Below are 27,271 nucleotides of genomic sequence, written 5' to 3'. Positions count from 1 at the left end.
TTTGAGTACTAGTTATAGCATTAAATCACAATGTACAACACATAGCCTTGGCAACTCATGACAAGAGCCTAGGGTGATTACTGATGCCATAAACAAGAGTGTCAATTTGTTAAGTCAACAACAGGAATCACTGTGTATTTACTCCTCATGTAGGATCTCTGTCCTTAATGTGTTGAACATTACTTATTGTATTTGAACTAGTTAGTGAAGAGTAAGAAAAAAAGACTAGCTGATTGAGACTTTAAGATGTTCTATTAGTTAAATCCCAAAATTTTTAATAAAGAAAATTATATCCACTAAACTAGCTCCTGTATTTTACTGATTTTCTCCCCACTTGTCCTATTTGTTATTGTGAATGGGCTATTTAAATCTTTGAGTAAAAGTGTAGATTTGTACATTTCACTTTGCAGTTTTATGTGTGTTTGCTTCATGTTGGTAAGTACATAAGCATCTAGAGCTGTTTTGTCTTTATCATGAAATGATCTTTAGTCCTAGTGATACTATTACTTTGAAACCTACATGGTATGAATTTAACAGCAACTCTGGCTTTCTTCTCACGAGTGGTAGTATGGTGCATCTTTTTGCTTTTAACCTATTTGTGCCTATATCTGAATTGAGTTTCTTACAGGCAGCATACAGTTGTGTCTGGACTTACCTCTGTATTCTCACATTCTGTATTTGGGCCCCACAGTTCTTCGATATATTGTTAACTCTTAATTAGCATTTTTTAATATTCTATCCACTTATAACATTTATTGAGCAGGAGAGTAGGTGTGAATTCTCTAGTCCTCTATTACCAGTTTTTCCATCAGTCTCCCCCCAGCTCCTCCCCCCCGCCCTACATAGTACTTCAAAAAGTTAGTGGAAAATTAAATTATTAGTTTGGTGCAAAAAATTTTGAAATACATGCATAGTTTTTTGAGAATGTGCATTTTGATGAACTTTTTGAAGACCTTTCATATGCATGGACTTTAAAAAATAAACATGTAATTCTATTTTCCCTTAACTTTTGGAAGTATTCTCATGTTTACTGAGTACCTAGTACATGAGATATTTCTTTGGGGGCATTGGAAATGCAGTGGCAGACAAGTTTGAGTCCTTCCTCTCAAATAACTCACACTATACAGGAAGAAAGTGTTCGTTTGTCTATGTAAACTGATTTAGAAGCAATTTAAAAAAATATAACATTGAAGCAATTGTTGTTCCATACTTTTTCTTAATAAAAGATTTTAGGGGCCAGCATAGTGGGTTAGCAGGTAAAGCTGCCTGCAATGCTGGCATGTCATTTGTGCTACAGCTTGTGTATTGGTTGCTCCAATTCCAATCCAGCTCCTGGCTAATGGTGTGGGAAAAGCAGCAGGAGATGGCCCAAGTGTTTGGGCACCTACACCCACATGGGAGGCCCCGAAGAGTTCCTGGCTTCAGGCTGCCTCAGCCCTAGACATTGCAGCCATTTGGGGTGTGAACCAGCAGATGGAAGATCTCTCTCTTTCTACTCTTTCTCTCTGTAATTCTAACTTTTAAATAAATAAATCAATATTTTAAAAAGAGAAGAATGTTATATATTTGAAAGGAAGTATCCGAGAGGAAAAGGAGCTTCCCACTGCTAGATCACTCCCCAATTGACAGCAACATCCAGTGTTGAGCCTTGCCAAAGCAAGGAGACTGGACATCCATCCATGTTGGTGACAGGGACATAGGTTGTTGGGCCATCTTCTGTTGCTTTCCTGTGCACATTAGCAGGAACCCTGGAATGGAGCATTTGGCACTTCAACCAGTTCTTCAATATGGTATGCCAGTGTCATAAAAATGGGTTATTTCACAGTACTACAAGGCTGGCCCCAGTTACTACCTTGTGAGAGCTTCCTTGGTAAGCCTGGACCTCACACAATGGGCTTTTTTGCCCTAGAAAAAACTGGAGAATCATACATGCATTTGCACAAGATCTTAGGAGTGGGAGCTAAGGAAAATGAGCCTGAGAGGTTCTAACATTTAAGAAATGGTTGTTGAGTTTACCATATAGCCCCCCCACAAAAAAAAAAAAAAACTGGAGAAGTGACACTTGAAGAATCTGTCTTTCTGTCCCCCACAGATATTCGGGAAAGTGCTCCTACAACAGAAAAAGAGTCATGGAAAACCCATGTACTCAGGGCACCTTCCAGCCATCTTGGATCAGAAGAACCCTCAGTTACCCAAACTGCCTTCATTTCACAGCAGTCCACAAAGAGGAGAACCACAAACCTCCAAGACTCCCCCAACACAAACATTATTCTAACAGGGCTTTTCAAGCAAAAATCCAAACCCTCAGTGTTCCCCAAAGAGGAGGGCAGACCACCTCTGCCCCCTAAGGGGCACATCATTATGTCAAAGCTTGCCAAGAAGGACATCAAAACATCAGTGTCCCCTAAGTGGGTTCGGAAACCACCAGTGTCCCCACCAAGGGAAACAGTGTACTACTGGTGTCTCCCAAGGAGAATTTCAAACCACCAAATTTCCTGCCCATGGGAGTCACCAACTAGAACCCTCATGGAACCACACTGACCCACTTTACTTCAAAGTCCTTAGGATGCCATGGCTGAATCATCCTCCCAGGATGCCTCCTTTAGTATGTCCTCTTTCTCTTAAAGGATGACTTTAGAGAAAATTTAACCACAGCTAGTCCCCTTCTTCCTCTCTCTGTGGCCAAGTGTAGTGGCACTAGGGGGTGGCCAAGAAAGGCATGCAGGGGCTGGTGCTGTGGTGTAGCAGGTAAGGCCGCTGCCTGCAGTGCCAGCATCCCATGTGGGTACCAGATGGAGTCCTGGCTACTCCACTTCTGATCGAGCTCTCTGCTATGGCCTGGGAAAGCAGTCGAAGATGGCCCAAGTCCCTGGGTCCTTGCACCCATGTGGGAGACCCAGAAGAAACTCCTGGCTTGAGATCAGCCCAGCTCCAGCCATTGCAGCCATTTGGGGAATGAACCATTGATGGAAGACCTCTCTTCCTCTCAAAAAAATAAAATCTTTAAGGAAAAAAAAAAGGCATGCAGAAGGGCCATGAGGCTCTCGAGAGATCACTTGACCCAGCCTTTCTCTAAGAATGTATCTCAAGGGGATTACAATGGGAACAGCGTTCTGTGTGGTCTTGCACCTGGAGCTGGTTGCTTTCCGGGTGTTAGAGTTTGTCTGATCCTACCTTCCCTAGTGTCTCCTGCCCGCTGTGATCACTCCTAAGTCAGAGGATAAGAGGTGGTATGGGCATGAGTCAGGGGCAAAGGTCTCCTTCCACACCTCTTTCCTGATCTACTGTGCAGTGGGATGCGTCCTCATACCTTCTGGTTTACCGACTCCCCACTGGAATGATGGGCACAATCCTGGATTGACCTAATAGCCTTTGGTCTGTAGGGAAACCCAAAGTTCAGAGCAGTGAGGTGAGTTCCACTGTGTGATCTTCACCCATTTACAGTGTTCTCTGGGTCTGAGCACCCCCAACTGTAAAAGCTGGTATAGGGGCAGACCACCTTCCTTCTGACTCGATTTGGTCTGGGCTTAAATGGAGCCTTCAAAACACTGGTGGGACAGGTGGGTGCCTCAGAGGCCACATTATCATTGCAGAAAGTGAGGTTTCATTTGCACACACCAGCCCCTCCCTCTGCTACACTGGCAGGTGGGGAGATAAGGAAGAGCAGGTGGGTGGGAATGACACAGACGTGATTGTGTGAAGGCAGACAGGCCCTGGACACTGTTACTGCAGTGTCAGAGAACAGCTCCCTCAAGAGGCTTCTCCACTGTCACTTCTCTAGGCACTCAGTGCAGCACAGCCGGGAAGGTGCCTCACCCCAGATCATAGCTGCCCTGTCAGAAGCCCGTACCCCAGACAGCAGTTGTCCCACCTTGGTCACAAGCAACATTTTACAGACACCCACCAGGTACGGGGATTTAACCCAAGATGGCAGTGGTCTTGAACATGTCTAGATGAGCCGGGGAGAAGTTTCTAACAGGATGGAAGAGCTGCTCTGGCTCCACTGGCCCCAGGTAAGGCCCAGAAACTGATTTCTCCCTCTCCCAGCCCAATGACCAGCATTTGCCCCTAACCTGCTCTGCTCCCAGATGGTCCCTTTAAGACAGCTTCAGGTATACCTTGGGCTCGATCACCCCAACCCTCAAACTCAGACCTGCTTGGCCAAGCAGGGACAGACTGAGAAAGCAGTTAGAGAGGACACCCTGCGACAGGGCACCATCCTGAACCACACCCCCTTTTGTCCCCTCTGCCAGAAAAGACACGGTAGGGCCAGAGGATGAAACACATGCTTTATGCCCTGAGGTGATCAGAGACTCAAGGTCGGGCCTAGCACTCCCACTACAGTTTATAAAAGTAGACTGTCTCCCTCACCCAGCTGAGAGTCCTGGTCTCAGGTTTCTGTTCAGTGCCTGTTTGGTTGGGTGCTTCCCATTACAGAAAGCTAGGCTCTCCTCCCAATTTCTCTGTGCCAACAGGATGCAGAAAGTCAGAAGGGGGTTGCATGGTAGCATTGGTCTGAGACAAAAAAGAGGCATCCAGGAGCGCCGGCTCTTACAGCTGGGAAGGCCACACAGCAAGCTGGGACTCGAGTTCACCCAGGTACCGCAGCGGTGGGAGGAGACTCCCTCCATGGAAAAGTGTGTCAGTGTGGCTGCCTGGCCTGCCTCCCCATCTGTATTACAGGGTCTCCCTTGGCTGCAGGAGTAACCATGGGCCTCAGCCAGCTGCTCCCCAGGGAGCCAGTAGCTCCTCTCTGCTGGTCACTTGCTGCTCCTCGAACCCCGCTGTTTGCTCATGGCTGTGGCCCGTGACGTGAGCAGCAGTGACATGCAGGTACCCTAGCATAGTCAGTTTCCCTGACCAAGAAGGGGAGAGAACACTTTGGAAGGAGGGAGTATGGTAATGTCCACTGGTGCTGGAAGGCCAAGTACTAAGAGGAGTCCATTGGGTGTGGTAGCAAGAATTTTGTTAGTAACTCCGGGGGAGCAATTTTGAATACGCAAATGAGAAGCAAGGGAGTCTCCAGCAAACAAAACTGTTTAGAGACGTGGGGAGGAGGCTGTCAGGGGCTTACGGGGCTTGGGTCTGGGACCCTGGTTGTGCAGACAGAGGAGCCCCCACCCACTTTCTTGTCCCTGCTCACCTTGGTCCTGGGATCAATGAGGCTGACCCCATACTTGTTGATGGCGATCAAGAGGATCTCAGGGAAATTTGGCTCTAGTTTGCTGGCAAAGGTAGATGGGAAATCATCAGATTGGTGGGCCAGAGCAGGGGAAGCATCTGGGGAGTGGGATGAAGCCCCTCTTGGCAGGGATAAAGTCAGCTTCTGCTGCCTAGGTGGTGCTCAGAGTGCAGAGATACTGACGGCCCCTCCATGTCTCATGGCTGCCACCTCCGCTGGGCCCTCTGAGCTACCACACCTCTTCTCACGGGTCCCCAGCTGCAGCTCCATCACTTCCTCCTACTTCTCTGGGAGTCTGCTATGTCCTTTCTCTCAGCCCATATGTCTCCCATCATCCAAAAGCCCTGCACCTGCTTCCAGATAGCCACCTACCCCTCTCTCCCTTCCATAAGCAAACTTCTCAAAGGCCTCCTGTCCTAGGTATGTAACAAGGTTATCCCCTCACCTTCTCATTGCATTTCTTCACTATTTCCTAACTCTTCCTGTGTGCCCTTGATGCATCCATCACCCTACAACCAGAATGTTATTCTGGCCACATCATCCCTGTTCAAAATCCTCCAAGGCTTGCCATCAAGTAGAGACCTAACACCCATCAGCTGGCCACCTGTCCACTCACCCACCTCACACCCTATGCCCAGCCACACGCATGCCCCTCAAGCTGACCTCGAATCTGTTCCATACCTCTTACTACCTGGCTTTGTCCTTTCTGGGAAGAATCCCTCCTCATGGTCTCTTCTCTGTGTGCTCAACCCAGAACTCCTACCCCACTGAACTTCCAGGCCCAGAACCAGAGCAGAGAGGATGTGTGGTGGATCAAAGGCAGAGATGTGCGAGTGCTGCCCGTAGGTTCCTGGAGCCTTTGGACAATCTTGTCTACTATTCAAAAGGGAAATGAAGGCGGGTCACTTCTGGGTTCCTGATTTCTGGCACAGGACAGCCATGAAGCATGGAGACATTGTGGATGTACAGGGAGTTAGGAGCTCCCAATTCTGTCCCACACGACAGGGAAGCCTTCTCAGGGGAGGGGCTTTAATTCCGTGCCTTTAAGATGTCCATGGTGGGGTCATTTATGTGGGAGGGTGCCACCTGCTGGGCAACCTGGGATATGTTACACTACTTCTCAGCCCCTCCTGTGATCTATTAGGTGAGGACAGTCACGGTCCCCTGCAAGGGTTATTTCAGGGTGAATTGATGGCAGCGTGGCAGCTGAGGGACCAAAGCAGAGCTGGAGAGTTCTCATCCGTAGGCAGCAGGGCAAGGAAGGCAGGAGCAGCCATCGGAGCAGTGGCCGGCTCTGCCGTTCCCTGCAGCAGGCGTGGGGGGGCACAGCTGTCCTCTCCAGCATGGCCGAGACCACTCAGGAGGTGGCAGGGTGGGGCCAGGTGGGGGCTGGCTGAGCCCTGCTGAGAAAGCAGAAATGAGAAAAGCATCCAGGAGTGGTTGGGACCAGTAGGGACTCTGCCTCTTGGCTTCTGTGGCTGAGTATTAATTCTGTCATGAAATGGAAGCAGTGAGGTAATCTTTTGCTTCCTATTTTCAAGGACTCTTTACAGCGTTGCCACGAAAGAAAAATGAGCCAAGGACTATACAGCACCCAGCACAGCAAACCTTCAAGAATACTGGCTGCAGCTGTTGTGTTTGTTGCCAGGCATCGCTGCGAGGATGCAGTGACCACCAGGGGGCACTGCCACACCCTCCTCCCTAGGGGAAGGAAGGATGATCCTCTTCACTGGCTCCCCAGTTTTGAGACTTTTGGACCAGATAATTTCTATGACAATCTGTGCATTAATTATGACCTTGGGTGATATTCTTATTAGTCTTAGCCTGTTTCTTTACCTGAAAATATGATCAGGATTTTCACTTTGAGGGTTGTTGTTAGGTTTTACTGAGATAATTTAAGTAGAGTACCTAGCACAGAGCCTAGCACACAGTAGGCACTCAATAAACAATAGTGGGTGGTAGGGTGGTTGATTTTTGCTATTGTTTTTGCCACTACCGCTGTCGTTCTTGTCTGTGCCAGGTACTTATCAAATACTATGTTTACTACTTTTGTTGTTACCTTTCTTTATTACTTAAATTTTTACTTTATGTATGGGTGACATATTGGCTACTATCCAACTTAGTACTCAAAATAATCCTTAGGGGTGGGGGAATCACAGTTCAGATTATCCTCATGTACTTAAGAACAGATTAAGGCTCAGAGAGTTTGTGATTGGTCAAAGGCAGTGATTGACAGTCAAACCTAGAGCTTAGGTCCTCAGTGTTCAAGTCCAGTTGTTTTTCTGTTATAGGAGCACTGTGCTTACCCTGATTATAGGTGAAGGACATTTAGCCTGGGCCATAGGTAGTAACTACGGACAAAACTCCTGGTATTCTGCCCCAGCCTCCTGGTTATCCTTTAACTGCCTCTTTCCTCCTCTGCTGCCATAAGCACTGTTCCAACCTCCATTGTGGCCTGAGGAGCTGCAAAGGTGTTCTTCCAGCTCCAGTTCTTAATATGAGTTATAAGTAATTCTAAACTCACTATCTTTAGACCTTTTATACACTAGGAAAAGCTAATCCTCAATTGTAACAGCCAGAACGGAAGCTGACCTAATGGAAAGCTCACCCCAAATCAACTTTTCCTCCCTTGTCATGGAATGGTTATAATGTTTAAAAGAGTAATTTCTGTTCCTAATGATCAGCTGAATTCGCTGAAGATGGCCAGGAATTGAGTTGAGAACATAGTAGATTCCAGAGTTTTTCCCATAAAAACTTGGATCATTTCTTTCTTATACTTCTTGATGCTTCTGGAAAGACAGATTAGCTCTATTAGATGTTATGTCCTTGTCAACTACATAAGAAAGAGGAAAATATCTCTAGGGATGAACATTTAGACTACAATTTAAAGTATATTCCTATGAGATGCAATGCCCTGTTGCTGATTTTTTGTGGTTTAAAACCAAAGTACTTATCAGCCCACTGACTTTTCTCTTTCCTCCTTCCTTTCCACTGTCAGTAGTTGAGCACCTGCTAGCACCAGGGATTCTGGACTTTCAATCAGGCTCTCGACCTTTCAGATACATATGTGCACATACAGGTGCTTACACAAACACTCACACCCCGAGCTAACCTTTATACAAGGCAGCATGTTGTAAGTCTCCTAAGAGAACTATAAACATGATCTTTATAGAGTCTTAAAGTAGGGAAAAGGCATATTTGCTTTGAGAATGAGATTTCCTTTAGGGTGATAGAAAAACTTGAATAGCTTTTGAATGGGTATAAATGATGTAGGATGTTTGAGTTCTAAAGACCCTAAACAAGGCTAGGGAGAACAGTGTATGAAGAAGCACAGTGGGAGGTGAGGAAAGTTCAAATCATGAGAACGTGGAATGTTGGGCTGAGGAACTTCTGTAGGTAACCAGATGCCATTTGTTTTTCAACAGGGAAAGAGTTATCACATATGTAGTATGGGGAAAATTGATTTGTCTATGTGTACAGGATAAGTTAAATGAAATAAAATAACATTTGAACATTCTAATCTTGACTTTGCTATTGAGTAGCTGTGTTTGCCAGTCACATATTCTCCCTCAATCCCAATTTCCTTACATGTTGAGAGGTTAATAGTACTTAACACAAAAGGTATCTCTGAGGATCAAGTGAAATAACAAATTTGAGAATGCTTTATATAGTACCTGTTACATAGGAGAAATGAATGTTTTGCTTGGAAACTAAAATATACCTTATATTCATATTATATGGAAATTTGTTTTATTTCTATAGACAAAATCTTTTCAAGATTTTTTGAAAGATTTATTTATTTGAACGGCAGAGTTACAGATAGAAAGAGAGAGAGAGACAGAGAGGTCTTCCATCTGCTGATTTACTACTCAAATGGTCACAATGGCTGGGGCTGGGCCAGGCTGAAGCCAGGATTCAGGAGCTTCTTCTGGGTCTCCCACGTGGGTGAAGAGGCCCAAGCAGTTGGGCCAACTTCCACTGCTTTCCCCAGGCACATATGTAGGGAGCTGGATCAGAAGTGGAGCATCCAGACTAGAACTGGCACCCATATCTGATGCCTGCCCTGCAGCAGTAGCTTAACCGGCTATGCCACAGCTCTAGCCCCAAGATCCTTTTTCATACACAAACATAGGGATTTCACCTGTATTTTTTCTGTATCAAAATTTTGTCCTTAAATTCTGATATGTATACCTACAGGTTCATGAAAACATGAGTTTCTGATTCAGTAGGCTTCAGATGGAGCTGGAGATTATTTTGAGTGAGTTTCCAGATAATGTTGATGTTTCTGGACTTGGGACCTCACTTTGAGAACCAACTGCCCACGTTGATAAATTGGGAATTACCTAAGAGCTAAGACTATATAGTATTCGTCTTCGTTTCCTTAGTTCTTAGGGTTCTGGTACTTAGTGGGTACTCAGCAAATGTTAAATGACTCGGGTTGTATATTCATTGTACTCTGACTTCAGGTGGCCATTAAGTAGATGACTCTGCAGCAATAGCCAAAGAAAGAGCTAATTATTAATGAGATCCTGGTCATGAGGGAAAACAAGAACCCAAATATTGTGAACTACTTGGACAGGTATGCAATGGTGGGTCCTGTCAGGAGGAAAGAGCATTAGGGGATGATGGGTGGCAGAGCTGTCAGAGGAGATGAAAATACCAGCATTCAAAACTGCCTCCATTTAAGAGTCTTGTGATGCCAAGCTCCCTGAATTCAGCCCTGTATAAGGCCAGGTACCTTGGATTGCTTTAAAATCCTTTCTGGGCTAAGCTGATCCCTACATTGTAGATTATTATAGTTGATCCTGATACTGTTTGTTCTACCTCAGGAGCCCTTCAGTTGATCTACCTGAGTCTAATATCCAGGTCCTTAACTTATTCTTCATCCCAAACCAGTTGTCTGTGTTCTCTTAGTAGATATTTCATTTGAGATTTGACCACAGTGGAGAAAGTGAGATTCTTCTTCCCTTTCCTATCCTCAACACAAATTTTTAAAGTATTTATTATTTATTTGAAAGGCAGCAAGGGAGGGAAGGAGGGAGGGATGGAGGGCAGCAGAGAGAGAGAGAGAGAGAGAGAGAAACTTCCATCACTGATTCACTCCCCAAATGGGCACAACAGCCAGAGCTGAGCAAGGTGAAAGGCAGGAGCCGAGAACTCCATCCTGGTCTCCCACAGGGGTGGCAGGAACCTGAGTACTTGGGCCCTCTTCAACTGTTTTCCTAGACATTAGCAAGGAGCTGTATCAGAAGCAGGACTTGAACTGTCTCATATGGGATATTGGCCTTGTAAGTGGCACTGTAACCCACTGAGTCACAATGTCTTCCCTAACTCAACATAATTTAATGATTTCATTCTTGGTTTTTTTTTTTTTTTTTTGGATGTCTGTTTCATTGTTGACTCCTAATAAGTTTGTGATCAAATAAAATGATCTTGTTTTACGTAAGCTTGCATAAACTGGAAATGTAAAATGTTTTGGCTGTCTTCATTAAATCTTGTTTTTATTATTACAACCTGTGATTCCAGTCTGTCAAAATTGATTCTTCAGTATAGTCACAGTGGTTGTAGCTAGCCTTTCTGTTGTGCTTTACTCTGTACCAGCTTTCATGGATCGTCTCTCATTGTGAGGTGGGGTTTACTCATATTTTACAGATGAGGAAGCTGAGGTTCACATATGTTAATTACTTGTCCAAAACCAGTAAGTCAGTAAGTAGCAAACCAGTGCCTTGAGTTTCAATATTCCTAGCACCAACATCCATATTCTTTCTGTCATAGCATGCTGTTTTTTCTATCCCTAAAAAAAAAAAAAAAAATTAAGCTTCTTGCTCAGATTTCAGAGAGGTCGTAGGTGGAGCTGATTTTGAAAGTCACCTCTAATTTCTTTTCTACTTATATTGCATTACTAGCTACCTTTCCCTGTTATTGGCAGATTTCCTAAGTGTGCTCTTCTGGTTCTACATCTAAATGCTAGTACATTTCAGGGTGTTGTTGTTGTTTTGTTTTATTTAAGGAAAGGAATTTTGACTTTTCCAGCATACGATGTTAGTAGCTATAAAGAATAAAGCCTTTGTTTTTGAGATGTTATGCCTCCACAATGGAGGTACTGTGTGTCCCTGAAGAATCCTCTCAAGGTTATTACTCAGCTCCCTAACAATTTTTAGAACTTATTACACAGAGAATATAGCTTTGAAAAACTACTGAAGATGATAGGGGAAGTAGGTTTTGGTCTAGGCAAGTTAAAATGAAAGCTGTCAAGTGTGCAGCCTGTGTTGTAAGATAGTGAGTGCCTATCAGTGGAGGCATCTAAACAGTAAAATGCAGGGCCATGTAGTTGAAGTAATGAAATGTTCCAGCAGAGAGATTAAAAGACTTTAAGATTTTATTGTTGATCATACTTTAACTGATATTTCTAGAAGTTTGTACTATGGAATGAGAAGTAAATAAGACTAAGTGTTTGCCTCAAATTGCTCCTGATCCAATATAGGACAAAATATGCCTCCACGGGAACACAGAAGAGGGTGCCCAAAACCTTAGCATTCATTGAGGGTGTTGCAAATGAGGATCTGTGGTTCTTGTGAAATATCCCAGAAAACTCCATCTATCCTTATTTATTCTTTTCCAAATGGTGATGATTGGGAAGTCTACCTTTGACTTTTTTTAAATGGGATTTTTTAAGGTAAATGGGCTGAATGTATAATCATAAAGTGTTCAAAATAACATAAATCTGATTTGCATTGTCTTAGCTTTGACAGTGACATGTCAGGCTCAAGATATAAGGCTTTTCTATGTCAGCACCCAGAAGTAATCACTTGGACCCTTATATTTCTTTCCCAAGTCAGTTGAAACTGACAGAGTCTTCTTAATGTATGGGTGAAAGACCATAAATGTGCATTGTTTGTCAAGGAAAGAACAGTGGGGTACTTTTTATTAAATAGTGGACTCTCTTGGTCCAGGTCTTCATTAGGGCTGCTATAACAGAATTCCAAAGGCTGGGTAGCTGAAAACAGCATGTGTTTAGTTCTGGAAGCTGGACAATCCACAGGATCAGTGTCCCAACAGATTTGTTATCTGGTGATAGCCCAATTTCTGGTGCATAGACATTACCTTCTTGGTGTGTCCTCATGTGGTGGAAGGGGCAAGGCAGTCTGTGGCCTCTTTTACAACAGCTCAACCCTGATCTAGTCATCTCCAAAAGGCCCCATTTCCTAAGACAATCACATCAGTGATTAGATTTTCAATGTGTGCATTTTGGAGGACACAGACTTTCAGAACGTAGCAGTCCAAATACCCATAGTCTTCTCTCTCATAAGAGATTGTTGAAGAAAGATATAGTTTGCCATGGTCATTCTCCATTGGTATTAAAAATTAAAAACCAGGCCGGTGCCGCGGCTCACTAGGCTAATCCTCTGCCTGTGGCGCTGGCATGCCGGGTTCTAGTTCCGGTCAGGACGCCGGATTCTGTCCCAGTTGCTCCTCTTCCAGGCCAGCTCTCTGCTGTGGCCCGGGAGTGCACTGGAGGATGGCCCAAGTCCTTGGGCCCTGCACCCGCATGGGAGACCAGGAGAAGCACCTGGCTCCTGGCTTTGGATCAGTGCAGTGTGCCAGGCCCAGCGCACCGGCCACAGCGGCCATTGGAGGGTGAACCAATGGAAAAAGGAAGACCTTTCTCTCTGTCTCTCTCTCTTACTGTCCACTCTGCCTGTCAAAAAAAAAATTAAAAACCTTTCCATTACAAAGAATTCTGAGTTTTATGGAAAGAGTACTCGATGAGTAGTCAGAAGAATAGAATTCAAATCTTACCCTTTGTTTAAAGCCATTTGTTAAGTCTCTCAATGGTCTGCTCATCTGCACAGCAGCAGCTCCAGGCTCAGGGTGATTTGATGACATGCCACACAGATCAAGCCAACCCGAAAAATATCTTTGTTTCCACCCTCCACCTCCAACCTACTTTATTTATCCAAGGCTAACAGAAGTCTGTAGGGCTCTGGGATAGTCTGGGTTTTGTTTGCTGTTCTCTAAGTGAGAAAACGCTGACCAGACAGGCCAAGTGATCTTTTCATTTATCACATAACAGGGCTAAGTGATCAACCCTCTCACATCAGCACATAATCTCTCCAGAGATACATTACTGAACAACAGCCTGGGCTTACCAGAAGAGGTTAGAATCATGAGCCCTCAAAGTGGAGGTCATTGCCAACATAATGACTATGTGTACAACACTTTACAGCTTTTAAAGCAATTTTATAACCATTACTTTATTTAATATTCACCGTTATCTGTTGTTTTACTCATTGATTTATCGCTGTCTGCTGTGCTATACTCTGTGGATAGTTTTTAACAAAAACCAGCACTTGATCTCATGGATCGCAGATCCAGTAGAGCTCTCAGGGAAGTTTAGAAGGCTCTCTCTTAGGTTGGTAACATGGATTCTGACCCCAGCCTTGTCAAATGTTTGAGTGCTCCCTGCTTGGCTGCTTCTCGCATGTGGGAATCCTGCTGGTCCTTTTAATTTTAGAAAGGATTCCTTTGTGCTCTGGTGAAATATAAGTTTATTGTATCTTTAAACTAGTCATCTTAGTTCTGGCCTTTTGGGCTCCACAGAGCATGCATACTTGTTTTCTCCAGGAACCCTCAACTCCTCCAGAGCTGACTGAGATGTGGTTTTCTAAAAGATTTATTATTTATTTTGAAAATTAGAGTTAGTGTGAGAGATTGAGAGAGAGAGATTGATTCCCTCTGCTGGTTTACTGCCCAGATGGCCACAGCCAGGAGCTGGAGCTCCATCCGGATCTCCCACGTGGGCGGCGGAGTGCTTGGGCCATTTTCCATTGGTTTTCCCAGGCCATTAGCAGGGAGCTAGAGCAGAAGTGGAACAGCCAAAACGGGAACTGGTTCACATTGTAGGCATTGGCTTTATCTGCTACACCACAGCGCTGGCCTCCCAGATAGTTTTATGCTGTGAATATGCTTTGGTTTCAAAACTCAAAGCTACGGCTCACTGTACTCTATCTCTTGCCCTTTATTTGTATTCCCACTGTTACCTTGTGGGTGATGAGCCGGGTTGTCATGGAATACTTGGCTGTAGGCTCCTTGACAGATGGGGTGATGGAAACCTGTATGGATGAAGTCCAGGTTGCAGCTGTGTGCAGGTAAGGTAAGGCCAAAAGCCAGGCAACCTTGCACAGGAAGTGGTCTTTGTATCGCTGTCTCATGAAGTTCCACACCAGTGAGAAGTCATCCTTGCTCTGTGAAGTGGGAGAAATTGCTACTGACAGTCCCTCCATTCCTGTATTAAGTCTGTATTTTACAGTTAATTTTTTTCCTTAAAAATAACTTTTTTCCTTAAAGATAACTTTGCTTGTTGTAAAAAATGAGAAGTTTCCAGAAAGTATATATGTTAAAAATCACACATAATTTCCATCATTAAAGTTAGCTGCTATAAACATTATGATGTTTTTCTTTATTTATATGAATATATATTTAATCTACCTTTCTGGATGCCTTTGTGCTATGAAGGAAATAAAAACAGTAAGAGAGTAGTCAGAGTGTTTTAAACAGGGTGGCCTGGGGAGGTTTCACTGTAGATTTGAGTAAGCATCTGAGTGATATATAAAGGGCAAGCCAGTGAAAATCTAGCATAAAATATTTTCAGGGAAAAGGTATAGAAAACCAAGACAAAAAAGATACCCTCTTGTCTCCTCATTGTTATTAAATATCTAGAGTCTAATATGCTGGTGTCTGGGAAAAACTAAGGTGCTTCAGAAGACCTCCATGAGAAGCAGTGTCCTCAGTGGACAGCCATATTTTCATATTTCCATTAGGGCAAGAAGATAGAATTCTGAGAAATCAATGATATTGCATGTTTTACTGATGAGACTAGACCTTTCTGATGACTCAGTCATAGAAAAGTTAGGAAATTAAGGAAAGAATTGAAGATTAATTGATTTTAAAATTTAATGGGAATGAGTATAATTATGTGATTAGGATTTGATATACAAGATCTGGAGGCATACAGATCATTTATGTAGTTGTGTATGTAATCAGTGTTAGGAAAAGCAATATGAAATCAATACTGTCCTAAAAAATATGTTCACCTTAGCATTAATAACTTTGAAATCTAGAGTGTACCAAGTCAGCTAATGGAATTAATACCAAGTGAAGATTCACTTTTTTCTTTGTTCTACCACTAATAAAGTATTTATCAACTTTTTTTCCCCATTAAGGGGCCTTATTAGACATTTTTTTCTAATTACATTGTCCTTGTGGGTTTTTAATTCTACATGTATATTGTATTTTTGTTTATTTACTGTGGCCCTTTGGAGGGCCATTAACCATTGCAGTATCTATGATTTTCATCATCCCCATCATCACTGATAAAAAATACATACATATGTTTACTTGGAAAAGTAATTTTGCCTCAAATTATTCATATGTAAAATAGAAACTTCAACATTTACATGGTATGTGTGCTATATGGATCAAAAACACTTGGTAAACATTTAATTGTTACATAAATATGTGATGATACTATTACTAAGTTCTAATAGAGGTCATCTTCTCCTTTTAAAAGAGATGCAGTTCATATACTATGTAGTTCATCCGTTTGAAGTATACAATTAACTAAGTCTTAGTATATTTAGATAGAATTATACAACCATGCTCATAATGAATTTTAGATCATTTTTATCACCCAAAGGATACTCTATACCCATTAACAGTATCTCCCCATGTCCCTCTTGCCTTATTTTCTCAGCTCTATGTAATAACTAATTTGTCTTCTGTCTCTGTATTTTGCCTGTTCTGGACATTTCATATAATACGTGTTCTCTTGTGACTGACTTCTTTCACTTGGCATAATGTGTGGGGTTTTTTTGCATAATGTTTTGAAGATCCATCCATGTCAGAGAATCTATCAGTACTTTATTCCTTTTTATTATAAAATAATATTCCATTTTGCTTATCTGTTTGTATTATTTCTATTTTTTTTTTGGCTATTAAAGAAAAATGCTACTAAGAACATTCATATACCAGATTTTGTGTGGATGTATGTTGTCATTTCTCTTGGGTATATACCTACAAGTGGAGTTGTTGGTCAAGGGTCAACTCTAACTTTAACATTTTGAGAAACTGCTAGTCTCCTAATTAGGCTTACCATTTTACATTCTTATCAGCAATGTATGAAGGTTCTAATTTCTTCAGATTATTCTTTTGATCATAATTTTTGACAACCAGAGACTGGGGTCTCCAGTCTCCTAAAAAGAAATCTCACATTTTCAGGGAAAGGACAATTGGCAATTTGGTTTCATCCTAATTTAACCATTGGTATGTTTTCTTTCTTTTTTTTTTTTTTAATTTATTTGACAGGTAGAGTTATAGACATTGAGAGAGAGAGAGACAGAGAGAAAGGTCTTCCTTCTGTTGGCTCACTCCCCCAAATGGCCACCACGGCTGGCGCTATGCCGATCCGGAGCCAGGAGCCAAGCGTCTCTTCCTGGTCTCCCATACAGGTTCAGGGGCCCAAGCACTTGGGCCATCCTCCACTGCCTTCCCGGGCCACAGCAGAGAGCTGGACTGGAAGAGGAGCATTGGTATGTTTTAAAAGCTATAGTATTAAGTTAGGATCCTTTGAGCACTATTTTCCTATTTGGTTGCATCTTTAGTATTTTTTAATTGGCAGAAGCATCTAAGACCTTAGTTTTGGGTTAATGGATTCAAACTATTGGATTTAGTAGAAAAGTTAAGATTATCTCCTATCATCCCACATTTTGCAGATGGGAATTAAAGTGATTTGTCCAGAATGGTATGACTGTTTAGGTAGCACAGAACCAGGCATTTGGATTGGACTGTTCTGTCCCTTTGTCGCTCATTGTGCCTGATAAGCACAGAAAGTTTCCAAGGTTCCTCTCCTACTCCTATTTCGTTTACCAGTTTCAACCATTCCTGTAACTTGAGGGAAAAAATACCTTTTCTGAAATGACTTGCAAATGTTTACCTCAAGATTTTTAAGTTCATTTGTCTACTGGACATTTGTCATAGGTATGTCAAGGTAAGCATTCCAAAATAGTTTATTCTCCTTGCTAAAATAAGATTATCCTATCAACTCAGTGCTTCTAATGCCACTTCCCTTTGTCTACTTTGCCAGTCATGACTACTATTTTTTATTTTCCTCCTTTCTTTTTCAGTGATTTTTCTTGGATCTTCATTTATTAAGAATCTAATGTTCAGGGCCAGTGTTGTGGTGCAGTGGGTTGAAGCCCCAGCCTGCAGTGCCAGCATGCCACATGGGTGCTGGTTCAAGTTCCATCTACTCGACTTCCAATCCAGCTCCCTGCTAATGCACTTGGGAAAGCAGCAGAGATGGCCAAGTCCTTGGGCCCCTACACCCACGTGAGTGAGCTGGAAGAAGCTCCTGGCTTCTGGCTTTGGATCAGCTCAGCTCTGATCATTGTGGCCATTTGGGGAGTGAATCAGTGGATGGAAAATCTCTCTATCTCTACCTGTCTCTGTAACTCTGTCTTTCAGATAAATAAAATAAATCTTTCTAAAAATAATCTAATGTTCTATAAAAATAAAACAAAAAGCAAATCAAAACAAATTGGGGTATCACTTTGTTAAAAAAAAAGTAGTAGAAGGAAAAAGGTGGTGTGATGTAAAAGGATGCATGGCTAGCAGATGGAAGACTTAGCTCTAGACCTGGTGGAGCCACTGATATGGGACAAGTCCTTTTATTCATTGGTGCCTTACTTCCCTTATCTTAAAATGAGAAACTTAAATTGTTTGATTTTCTTTCAGGTCTTCTGTATTACATGTCCTTTCTTTCTCCCTCTACTGACACCACTTAAATAGTGTCTGCAGACTCTAGAGTTTCTGCATCCATACCAGGTCAGACACAGAGACATCAAGACTGACAATATTCTACTGGGAATGGATGGCTCTGTCAAGCTAAGTAAGTAGAACTCTTAAGAGTAGTAAAACTTCCTTCCCTTTGGGATCTGTGTCATATGGGATGGTAGCTAGATTAGGGCCATGAGCTAGAAACCCGCTCTTCCCCAGGTAACCCTGTCAGCCAAACAGCCCCCTGTCCAGAATGTGTCTCCTTTCACCTGAGACCCGAGTTGGGAGGTGCCATATAGCCATTCCCCTTCCAACCTTATAAAAGAGGCACACAACTGGGAGGGGCTCTCGTTTTCTTTCATCAGAGACCAGGAGGAGAGGAGGCACTGAAGGTGCCTCTTCTCTACTTCCCTCCCCCACCTCTTTTCTCTTCCCAGCCCACTCCACTCCTCAACAGTGAGTGTGTGTGTGTTTACTTTTTCATCTTTTAAGTAAATGTTACCACTTCGTGCATCCCTTATGTGCCTGTACCTAGCGTGCTTCTCTAGCTAGAAGGCAAGGACCTGGATTAAAATTAAATTCCACCTCTCCCACTTCCATACTAACTATAACACTTATCAAAACGTTTTTATTATTTCATGGGATATGCAGACTTTTTATAGTCCTCAATAATATTGTAAAGTACCTTTTTATTATTTTTTCATTCATTTATACAGTTAGACAAAAAAAGGATTGGTGAATTCCTGCTCTGTTCTAGGTCCTGTGATGGACACTGAGGTTGCATTTTTGCCTCCCTTCAGGGAATTCTAAGCCTAGTATAAGAGACGTGTAATGAATAATTAGAAAAAAGTTTTATGTAACTTATTTTATTCAGTTATTTGTGGGTGGTAAGGGTCCAAATCTTTTCCCAGGCACATTATCCAGGAACTGGATCTCAATTGGAGTAGCTAGGACTTGAACCCATGCCCATGTGGCATGCAGGTCTTGCAGGTGGTAGCTTAGCCCACTGTGCTGCAGTGCTAGTCCCAAAGATTTACTTTTCTTATTTGAAAAACAGAGTGACAGAGAAAGGAAGAGACAGAAAAAGACATCTTCCATCTGCTGGTTCACTCCCCAGATGGTTGCAACAGCCAGGTAGGGCTAAGCCAGGTTGAAACTTAGGAGCCTAGAATTTCATCTAGGTCTCCTACATGGGGGGCAGGGGCCCAGGTACTTTGGCCATCTTCTGCTGCTGCTTTTCCAGGTGCATCTGCAGGGGTGGAGATTGGTCTGGAAGTGGCACTCTGATAGGGATGTTGGCCTGGCCGGCAGTAGCTTAAGGCACTATGCCACAACACTGGCCAGGCTATTCTTTATGGCTTTCAACCTGGGTGTCTCTTTTCTGCATTAACTAGGCACTGCTGAACTTAAAGTATAAATGCTCAAAGGAACAGAATACTAGAAGTCACTCATTTGTTTATTCAGTGATTATCTGAGTTTCTGTTATAAGTAGAAAACTGTTCTAATGATAATGTAGCAACTGACGGTAAGTGCTGTGAACAAAAACAGTAAGGAAGTTGAGAGCATAATGGAGGAAAGAGGGAGAGATACACTATTGTATTTGGAGCAAAGAGGGAAGTTCTCTTTTATAAGTTATTTCAACAGAAACCTAAAGGAAGTAACTAAAGGAGTAAACCATGAGATCAGTCTCAAGCAAAATTTTTGTATGTAACAAGTATACAAAGGACTTGATTTGAAAATATGTTTGTTGTATTCTAAGGAAAGCATCCCAAGGAGGCCAGTGTCCTTGAAATGAGTGAGAAGACTAGAGAGTGATACATAAAGAGAACTAGCAATTAAGGACCTACTAGGTCATTGTGAGAACTTGGCTTCTATTCTGCAGAGTTGAGATGTTGCTGGAGGATTTTGATCTGATTTATGTTTTAATTGGATCATTTAGCTGCTTTTGTGGAAAACAGACAGTGAGATAAGAGTAGAAGACAACGCATAGGAAATACCTGTACTGGATGGGAGGTTGAAACAAATGAGAAAATAAAAGCAGTCAGAATAATGTTCATATTTTCCCACAAACAAAGTTATCAATCTTCTTGAATCTGTGTTGCCATTCTCTGCATTCCCTCACCTATTAGGGTGGATAATCATCTGTGCTCTAATCTAATGAGTGCTGTTTACTTCAGACTTGATCCATTCTCTCTCATCCACTTAGGGATGCTGCTTTTGCCGTCATCACTTCTCTCTTGTACATAACCATTTTCTATCTCTCTACTGTATTATTTCCATTGGCATACAAAGATTATCTTTAAAAAAAAAAACTCTTTCCATACCTTTTCAAGATATTGCACCAATTCTGTTATCCTTTGGAGCAGAAATTCCTTTAAAAGAAAATAAATGTGCTCACATGTTGTCTGCATTTCCTCTTTGCCCACTCTAATGAGTTTACTTTAATTAGGCTTTCTTCTCCATCACTCTACCAATACTGTCAATTTCATTTGTAACCTCTGTAAAGCAAATCCAATGTTCATTTCTCAGACTTGTTTGAACCTATCGGTCATATTAGACACAGTAACCATCCACCTTTGGCCTCCAAGACACACTTCTCTCAGTTTTCTCATCCTAGGAAGGCTGCTGCTAGTTTTGTTCTCTCCTCCAACCTTTGAACAATGGAATAACCCCATCTCAGTACTCGGAAGTCTTCTTTCCTTAACTACACTTACTTCCTAGTTAAGTGATCTCATCTATTGCCAATTTTAAATGCCTATTATATACTATCTACTAAGGCATTTCTATTTACAGTCCTGACCTCTCATCCTTGATCTCCAGACTCCTGTGCCCAGTTCTACTTAACCTCTACACTTGAATGTCTAATAAGCATTTCTTTTTTTTAAAAGATTTATTTATTTATTTGAAAGTCAGAGTTACACAGAGAGAGGAGAGGCAGAGAGAGAGAGAGAGAGAGAGAGAGAGAGAGAGGTCTTCCATCCGATGGTTCACTCCCCAGACGGCCGCAACAGCCAGAGCTGTGCCAATCCGAAGCCAGGAGCTTGGGCCATCTTCTACTGCTTTCCCAGGACATAGCAGAGAGCTGGATCAGAAGTGGAGCAGCCAGGTCTTGAACTGGTGCCCATATGGGATGCCGGCACTTCAGGCCAGGGCATTAACCTACTGTGCCACAGCACTGGCCCCTAATAAGCATTTCAAATGAACACATTTAAAACCAATTTGCTATAACCCCTCTTACACTCTTCACCATCTCAATAAATGATAACTGATTTTTTTCTACAGCAATTTGGACCCCAACCCTTTCAGCGGTTGCTGAATCTATTTCTCTGAGACCCGTTCAGCGTGTCAGCTGTTCCTTTGATTCGTTTCCTGAGTCCCACCGCAGCTCACTTCCACTCTCACCAATGTTGTCTAAGTCACCACTCTCACTGAACTACTACAACAGTCTCTGAGTCCGTTTTCCATAAAAACTGCCAAAATGGCCTAATGAAAACATAAGTTAGATAATGTTACTCCTCAGCTCAACATGCTGCAATGATGTCCCAACTCTGCTGAATAAAAGCGAAGTTCTCACAATGGCCTGCTAGGTCTTCACCTGCTCACGTCACTCTTTGGAATCTCAAACTAAAACTACCTTTTGTAGTTTCTTTCCCTTTGATCTCAGCTTTACTGACTCCACCTACAACACAGATGATGGCCATGGAATGTGATGGAAATAAGACTGGGATTATGAACAGAGTGATCCTCTGTGTTTCTGAACCTTACCTTTGAAACAGGAGTGATAATTCTTGTCTTGTCTTGTCTACTACCCAGATTACATAGTCATCAAATGACACAGTGCTATCTGAGTACTTTCTGAATTGAAGTGCTGAGTGCTCATAAAGGCTTAGTGTTACTAGATTTTTCTTTCCCTCTCCCAGGAGACACTTATGTTAGCAAGCCAGGGAGGCAACAGTGAGACAGTTTGCTGCTTAACCAGTTTTGATAGCCTTCTGCTGGAAGAGGGCAATTCCTGGATGACTGATGTGAAGGCACCAGGAATGATTTCTGCCAGCAATTGGACAGATGCTTAACTCACCAGGTGAAATGAATAAATCCTCTAGATCTGCAGTTAATAATAATAATAAATCCTTAGGCCTGTAGCACACTTTATAAGTTTACAGAGTGCTTTGCAATGACACTACCTCATTTGGTTTTTCAAATCTGTGAAATACAAATGAGGAAGTTACAGGTTCTGTGGCATGCATATGGTCACATGGCCTTTAAATGTCAAATCTTTCTTTCCAGATCACCACATCTGCCTCTTTGTATTCTAGAGGATAGAGAAGCTGACTGTATTTCTGGAGGGCATGTCTAGGGACCAGAAGAGAACCTAGCTTGAGCCCAAGATGATTCTCCATTTGCACTTTCAGGCATTGTACCTCGTTTCCACCAATGGAACCCCAGAGCTTCAGAACCCAGAAAAGCTGACAGGTATTTTCTGGGACTTTGGTTTTGTATTCTTTATTTTTAAATAAGATTTATTTTTATTTATATGAAAGGCAGAGTTCCAGAAAGAGAGAGAGAGAGAGAAAGAGAGAGAGAGAGAGAGAGAGAGAGAGAGAGAGAGAGAGAATGAATGTCTTCTATCTGATGCTTCATTCCCCCAAATGGCCACAATAGCTAGGTCTGGGTGAGGCTGAAGCCAGGAGCCAGGAACTCCATCCTGGCTCCAGCATGGGTGGCAGAAGCAACTACTTGGGCCATGCTCTGCTGTCTTCCCAGGTGCGTTAGTAGAAAGCTGCATTGGAAAGTAGAGCAGCTGGATTTGGAACCAGCACTCCAATTTGGGAACCTGACTTCACAGGCAAGAGCTTAACCTGATGTGCCACAATGCCAGCCCCAGAAATAATGTTTAAGCAGCTATCTGGGCATCTTATTGCTCCATCAAATTGATGCATAAAGTTAGCCATTGTGGAGTGGGTGTTTAGCTTGGCAGTTCAGATGCTTACATCCCAAATTGTAGCCCCTTGATTTGCTCCCCAGCTTTAGCCCCTGACTTCAGCTTCGTGCTAATGCAGGCCCTGGGCAACAGCAGTGGTGGTGCAAGTAATCAGGTTCCTGACACTCATGTGGATTGCGTTCCTGCCTCCTGGATTTAGCCTGGCCTAGCGCTGGATATTGCTGACATTTGGGCTGTACACCAGCAGATGGGAAATCTCCTTTAGTCTGTTTCCCTGTCTCTCTGCCACTCAAACATACTTTTAAAAAAAATTAAAATTAACATCATCCTCATCCTCAATTCTAGAAAAAAAAAAAAGAGACTCTTGGCAGAGACCAACTGAACTAACAGCTCTTATAATGCTAAGTGGCAAGAGGTCAAAAATAATGAGATTGATGACTCCAGTATTGTTTCATGGTGGGGAAAAAGAGCACAAAAGTTCCTCCATGCACTTACTGACAAAACAAGTAGCAGCTGGACTGAGTGCTTATGTGTGAGATGGACACAATCCTGGATGATGGTATAGCTCGCCCAGAAGGAGGGAGTGATAAGAATCTACAGATTGTACCTCCTCACTTTGAGATTTCAATGGTAAACTAAGTCTGTGATTGCCCTCTCGGATCAGTTGTCTGATTAGTTAGGTGTTAAAGACAGAAACAGTGGCTGTCCTGAGGACTTTGGAACACACAGTTTAGGCTTTGTAGGGGTGACTGTTAATTACTAAGATATCTAGACATCCACTTAGACTGTGGAATATTCTTAACACCCAGGAAGCTTAACAGAGCACATTCCCAAGCCTTTTACTGCCTGCAAGAGAACTCTGAAGCTCTCTACTCATTGACAATTGCTGTTGGTCTAATTATGTGTGGCCTGAATAAATTTGTCCCCTGTATATTAGCTTTCCATTTCTAAGCAACAAATTACCACACACTTTGTGCTACGACCAACACAAATTATCTCCGTTTCTAAAGGTCGAAAGTCTGGTCATGGCATGGCTGGATTTTCTGCTCAGGGTCACTTCAGGCTGAAATCAAAGGTATTGGTTGGGATTGTGGTTTCTGTGGGGCTTGGAATCCTCTTCCAGGTTCACTGGTTATTGGCAGAATTTATTTCCATGTGTTTGTGAGACTGGCATCTTCATTTTCATGCTGACAGTCAAGGTCCACTCTGTTCCTAGAGGCTGCCTATAAGTTTCTTGCCAAAGGGTCCCCATAAGCAATTCACAGAATGCGTGTTCACTTTCTTCTAGGTCAACAGAGCACATCTCTGACTTCTACTTCTGCAATCAGCCAGAGAAAACTCCAGTTTTGGAGAGCTCTGCCTTTGGATCAGGTTCACCTAGATAACCTCCCTATTTCAAGATCAACTGCTTTGGACACTTAATTACATCTGCAAAATTCCTTTACCACAGTACCTGGGTTACTGCCTGATTGAATACCTGAGAAGAGGCAAGTGTGTGTGACGGGCTGGCAATCTTGGAAAGCCCTCTTAGAATTCTGTGCAACATATCCTGCAAAGGTCTTTCTAGACCCAGGAATTGATGCCTTGGGGAGGTAACTAGTGTAGCTCAACTGCAGTGCAGGGACTTGCTGTGGTTTGAATATGTCCTCCACAGTTCCTGTGTTGGAAACTTAAATCCCAATGCAACAGTGTCGAGAGGTGAGACCATTAAGAGGTACCTGGGGGGCTGGTGTAGTGGCATAGCAGGCGAAGCTGATACCTCTGCTGCCAGCATCCCATGTGAGCACAGGTTTGAGAACTGGCCGCTTTACTTCTAATCCAGCTCCCCGCTAATGTACTAGGAAAGCAGTGGAAAATGCCCCACGTTTGGACCCCTGCATCTACTTGGGAGACCTGGATGCAGCTGCTGGCTCTTGGCCTCGGCCTGGCCTAACCCCAGGTGTTACAGCCATTTGGGGTGTTGACTCTTTGTCATCTTGATTTAAATGTTGGTAGTGTTCTAAGTATCATCAACTTAACTGTAAATGGCTGGGACATATCGGGACAGGCTATTAATAACACAAAGGTCTATGAATAGCCTGAGTATTAAAATTATTGGTCATGCCAGAGCCAACAGAAAGATTGTTAGCCAAGGTGACCAAGAAAACGGGTTTTTATACCAATTTTTATTGGCCTATCTTTGTTTTTTTTTTTTTTTTTTTAGGCAGTTTCCGACTAAGGATAAGCTATTTTTAATTATTTCTGAGTGGTTGGCATAAAAACTGCAAGTTTCCCCTAATGTTGGGTATAATCCTTCCTGTTTTAGAATAGGAGGTCTAGACTCCCACTATTTTGGAGAACTTCAGCCAGAGTCTAGAGAGGACTCTAATTTAGATACAGACTTTTCTAATTCTGAGAGGTCAAAATCAACATGTTTGCTTCAAGTTTTAAAGTTCTGATGGCTGGTAATCAGGGCCGACGTCCCCACAGCTATGGAGCCAGCTATTTCCAGCCCAACCAGAAGGGGAACTAGTACTGGAGCTGCTCACCCCTCTTGGTGGAGAAACCCCCAAGTGTTCTCTCCCACCTTCACTTGAGGCAATACATATACAAGTATACATAGTTTTGTTTGATTAGACTTAATTAGTTCCACATGAGAGAGGCAAGGAGTAATTCCCAGGGTACAAGCAAACCAGGTTCCCGCTGGCGGTACAAGATAATTTTGATCTCCTTGGCTGGAGGAGTTAAAGGACATGGGGATTGACTACATGAATCCCGATAGGGAGAGTGTTGGACTTGAAACCCTCTAATTAATAGGCAGATGTCTTTACCCTGTAGATAGCCAAGGGTGTGTTTTGGTAATTTTCCCATTGGCAAAGGTTTTGTTGGTGGGCTTGACTTGTGGTGACGTTTCAAATGTCAGAAGAATTAGTGCCCACAGAAACTTTAGTTCCTACCCCCACATAGTAGGGGGGGTGTCTGGTTTAGACAGCACCAACAATCCTGGGTGGTATTAGGATTAGTTTCATTTAGGAAGGTAAAGACAGAAATTAGCATGTCCAGTAGAGGACAGCATGAGACGTCTGCAAAATTACATCTGCAAAATGTAATCTAATTGTAATTTGACCTATCAGCCCCTCGATAACAAATGTTAGAGGCGATGTCGAAGGAGGGGTCGGAGAGCACCTAGGTGGAGGTCGGGGAATTTGAGGGGGTCTTGTGGGTAGCAATTGCAGTCTCCCTCCCCGGACCGGTAAGGTTAGGAGGACTTTTTTGGAGTGTGTTTTTGGGTGGTAAACTCTATGCTGGGTCATAGCCAGAGACATACAGTCTTAATCCCCAGGTGGGTCCTGTCTGCCATCCTTCTCCCTGACCATTTTTAACCTGTATGATAATGGGATTGCAGGAAGCTGTGGTGCAGGTCCCTTGTTTGGTGCCCCAGGTAAGGTGGATGAGGTGATCTCTCCCCTTATTTGTAACTTAATTTGCTATAGTTTTACAACCCGTTAGCACAGTGGTATTGGTCTGTCCCTTCATGGTCAAGGAGGCCCCTGGGGGCATACATAAAATTTAGTTTCTGACAGTCCTTGTTCTAGTTTTTTTTTGTTCTACATCTCATGGAAGGTGAGGTGGGGCCTAGACTACCACTTAAGCCTCCTCTGTAACTGACCTTCTGATTACCTAGGCCTTTTCTGTACATAGGTCAAACTGAAACCAGGGGGTTGTGAAGGAATTTTTAGCGATGATGGTGCCACCCCCCCCTTTTTTTAAGTTCTCAGGTATAATTAACTAGCTGGTGTGGGTTGAAGACTATGCCCTTGCCTCTGACAATTAAATTGAGCATAGATAAGAGGATCAAGAGACAGTTCAGGAGAGCCTTGTCTTTAATGGGTCCTTGGTTGGGCTTGCTGTCCATCGTTCTAACGCCTGAGATGTTGAATCCCTTTTTATCTGGTTGTGATGAATCAAATGGCGTTTCTCCACTATTTTTACTGCTGTTGGCTGCTCAAGACTGCAGGCAAAGATCTGGTCCACTGCGTCTTGAGGGTTGTGGGGTTGTATTTCTTTATTCACACCAGATCTCCAGGCTGATTGTTGAGGGTGACAGCACTAGAGGTTGATTGGGGGTGATCTGGTTGTGTGGCTTTTTCCAAGGTGTGGCCTTGTTGGAGGACTGTCTGGAGAGCCCGTAAGGACTTAAGAAGGGAGTCATTACTCAAATTTGTCAGCTGTTCCTCTTCCAGCATCGGGACTAGGGATGGTGGCCTTCCAAACATTATCTTGTAAGGGCTTAAATCCTTTACATAGGGAGTACACCCTTTCTGAAACAGGGC

At 43.0% G+C, this 27,271-nt stretch overlaps 2 protein-coding genes across 8 annotated transcripts in view; both read left to right on the top strand.

Annotated features, from left to right (window-relative positions):
• Positions 1-24,321, top strand: part of LOC100349807 (glycerophosphodiester phosphodiesterase domain-containing protein 4) — a 176,317-nt gene extending 151,996 nt beyond the window's left edge. The window contains exons 18-22 of one of the 6 annotated variants that reach the window (XR_007921192.2): positions 16,690-16,770; positions 17,365-17,569; positions 17,975-18,128; positions 22,429-22,489; positions 24,247-24,321. Coding sequence is in view for 1 of the 6 variants with exons in the window: in XM_051850671.2 (XP_051706631.1) it covers positions 16,690-16,781 (92 nt within the window). In the remaining 5 variants the exon portion in view is untranslated. Of the gene's footprint in view, positions 1-16,689; positions 16,797-17,364; positions 17,570-17,974; positions 18,129-22,303; positions 22,490-24,246 lie in introns of those variants that run through there. The other 5 variants (XR_007921191.2, XR_007921200.2, XR_007921193.2 and 2 more) reach the window with 5 other exon arrangements.
• A 90-nt stretch (positions 24,322-24,411) lies between these two features.
• Positions 24,412-27,271, top strand: part of LOC100350306 (glycerophosphodiester phosphodiesterase domain-containing protein 4) — a 165,804-nt gene continuing 162,944 nt past the window's right edge. For both annotated transcript variants that reach the window (XM_051850711.2, XM_051850695.2), the window contains exon 1: positions 24,412-24,445. The gene's annotated coding sequence lies outside the window, so the exon portion shown is untranslated. The remainder of the gene's footprint in view (positions 24,446-27,271) is intronic.

This window comes from Oryctolagus cuniculus, chromosome 1, assembly GCF_964237555.1.
Source record: "Oryctolagus cuniculus chromosome 1, mOryCun1.1, whole genome shotgun sequence".
In the NCBI taxonomy this organism is placed as follows: Eukaryota; Metazoa; Chordata; class Mammalia; order Lagomorpha; family Leporidae; genus Oryctolagus; species Oryctolagus cuniculus.
Note: the sequence above shows the minus strand (reverse complement) of the source record. Positions and strands in the feature narration are given on the sequence as shown.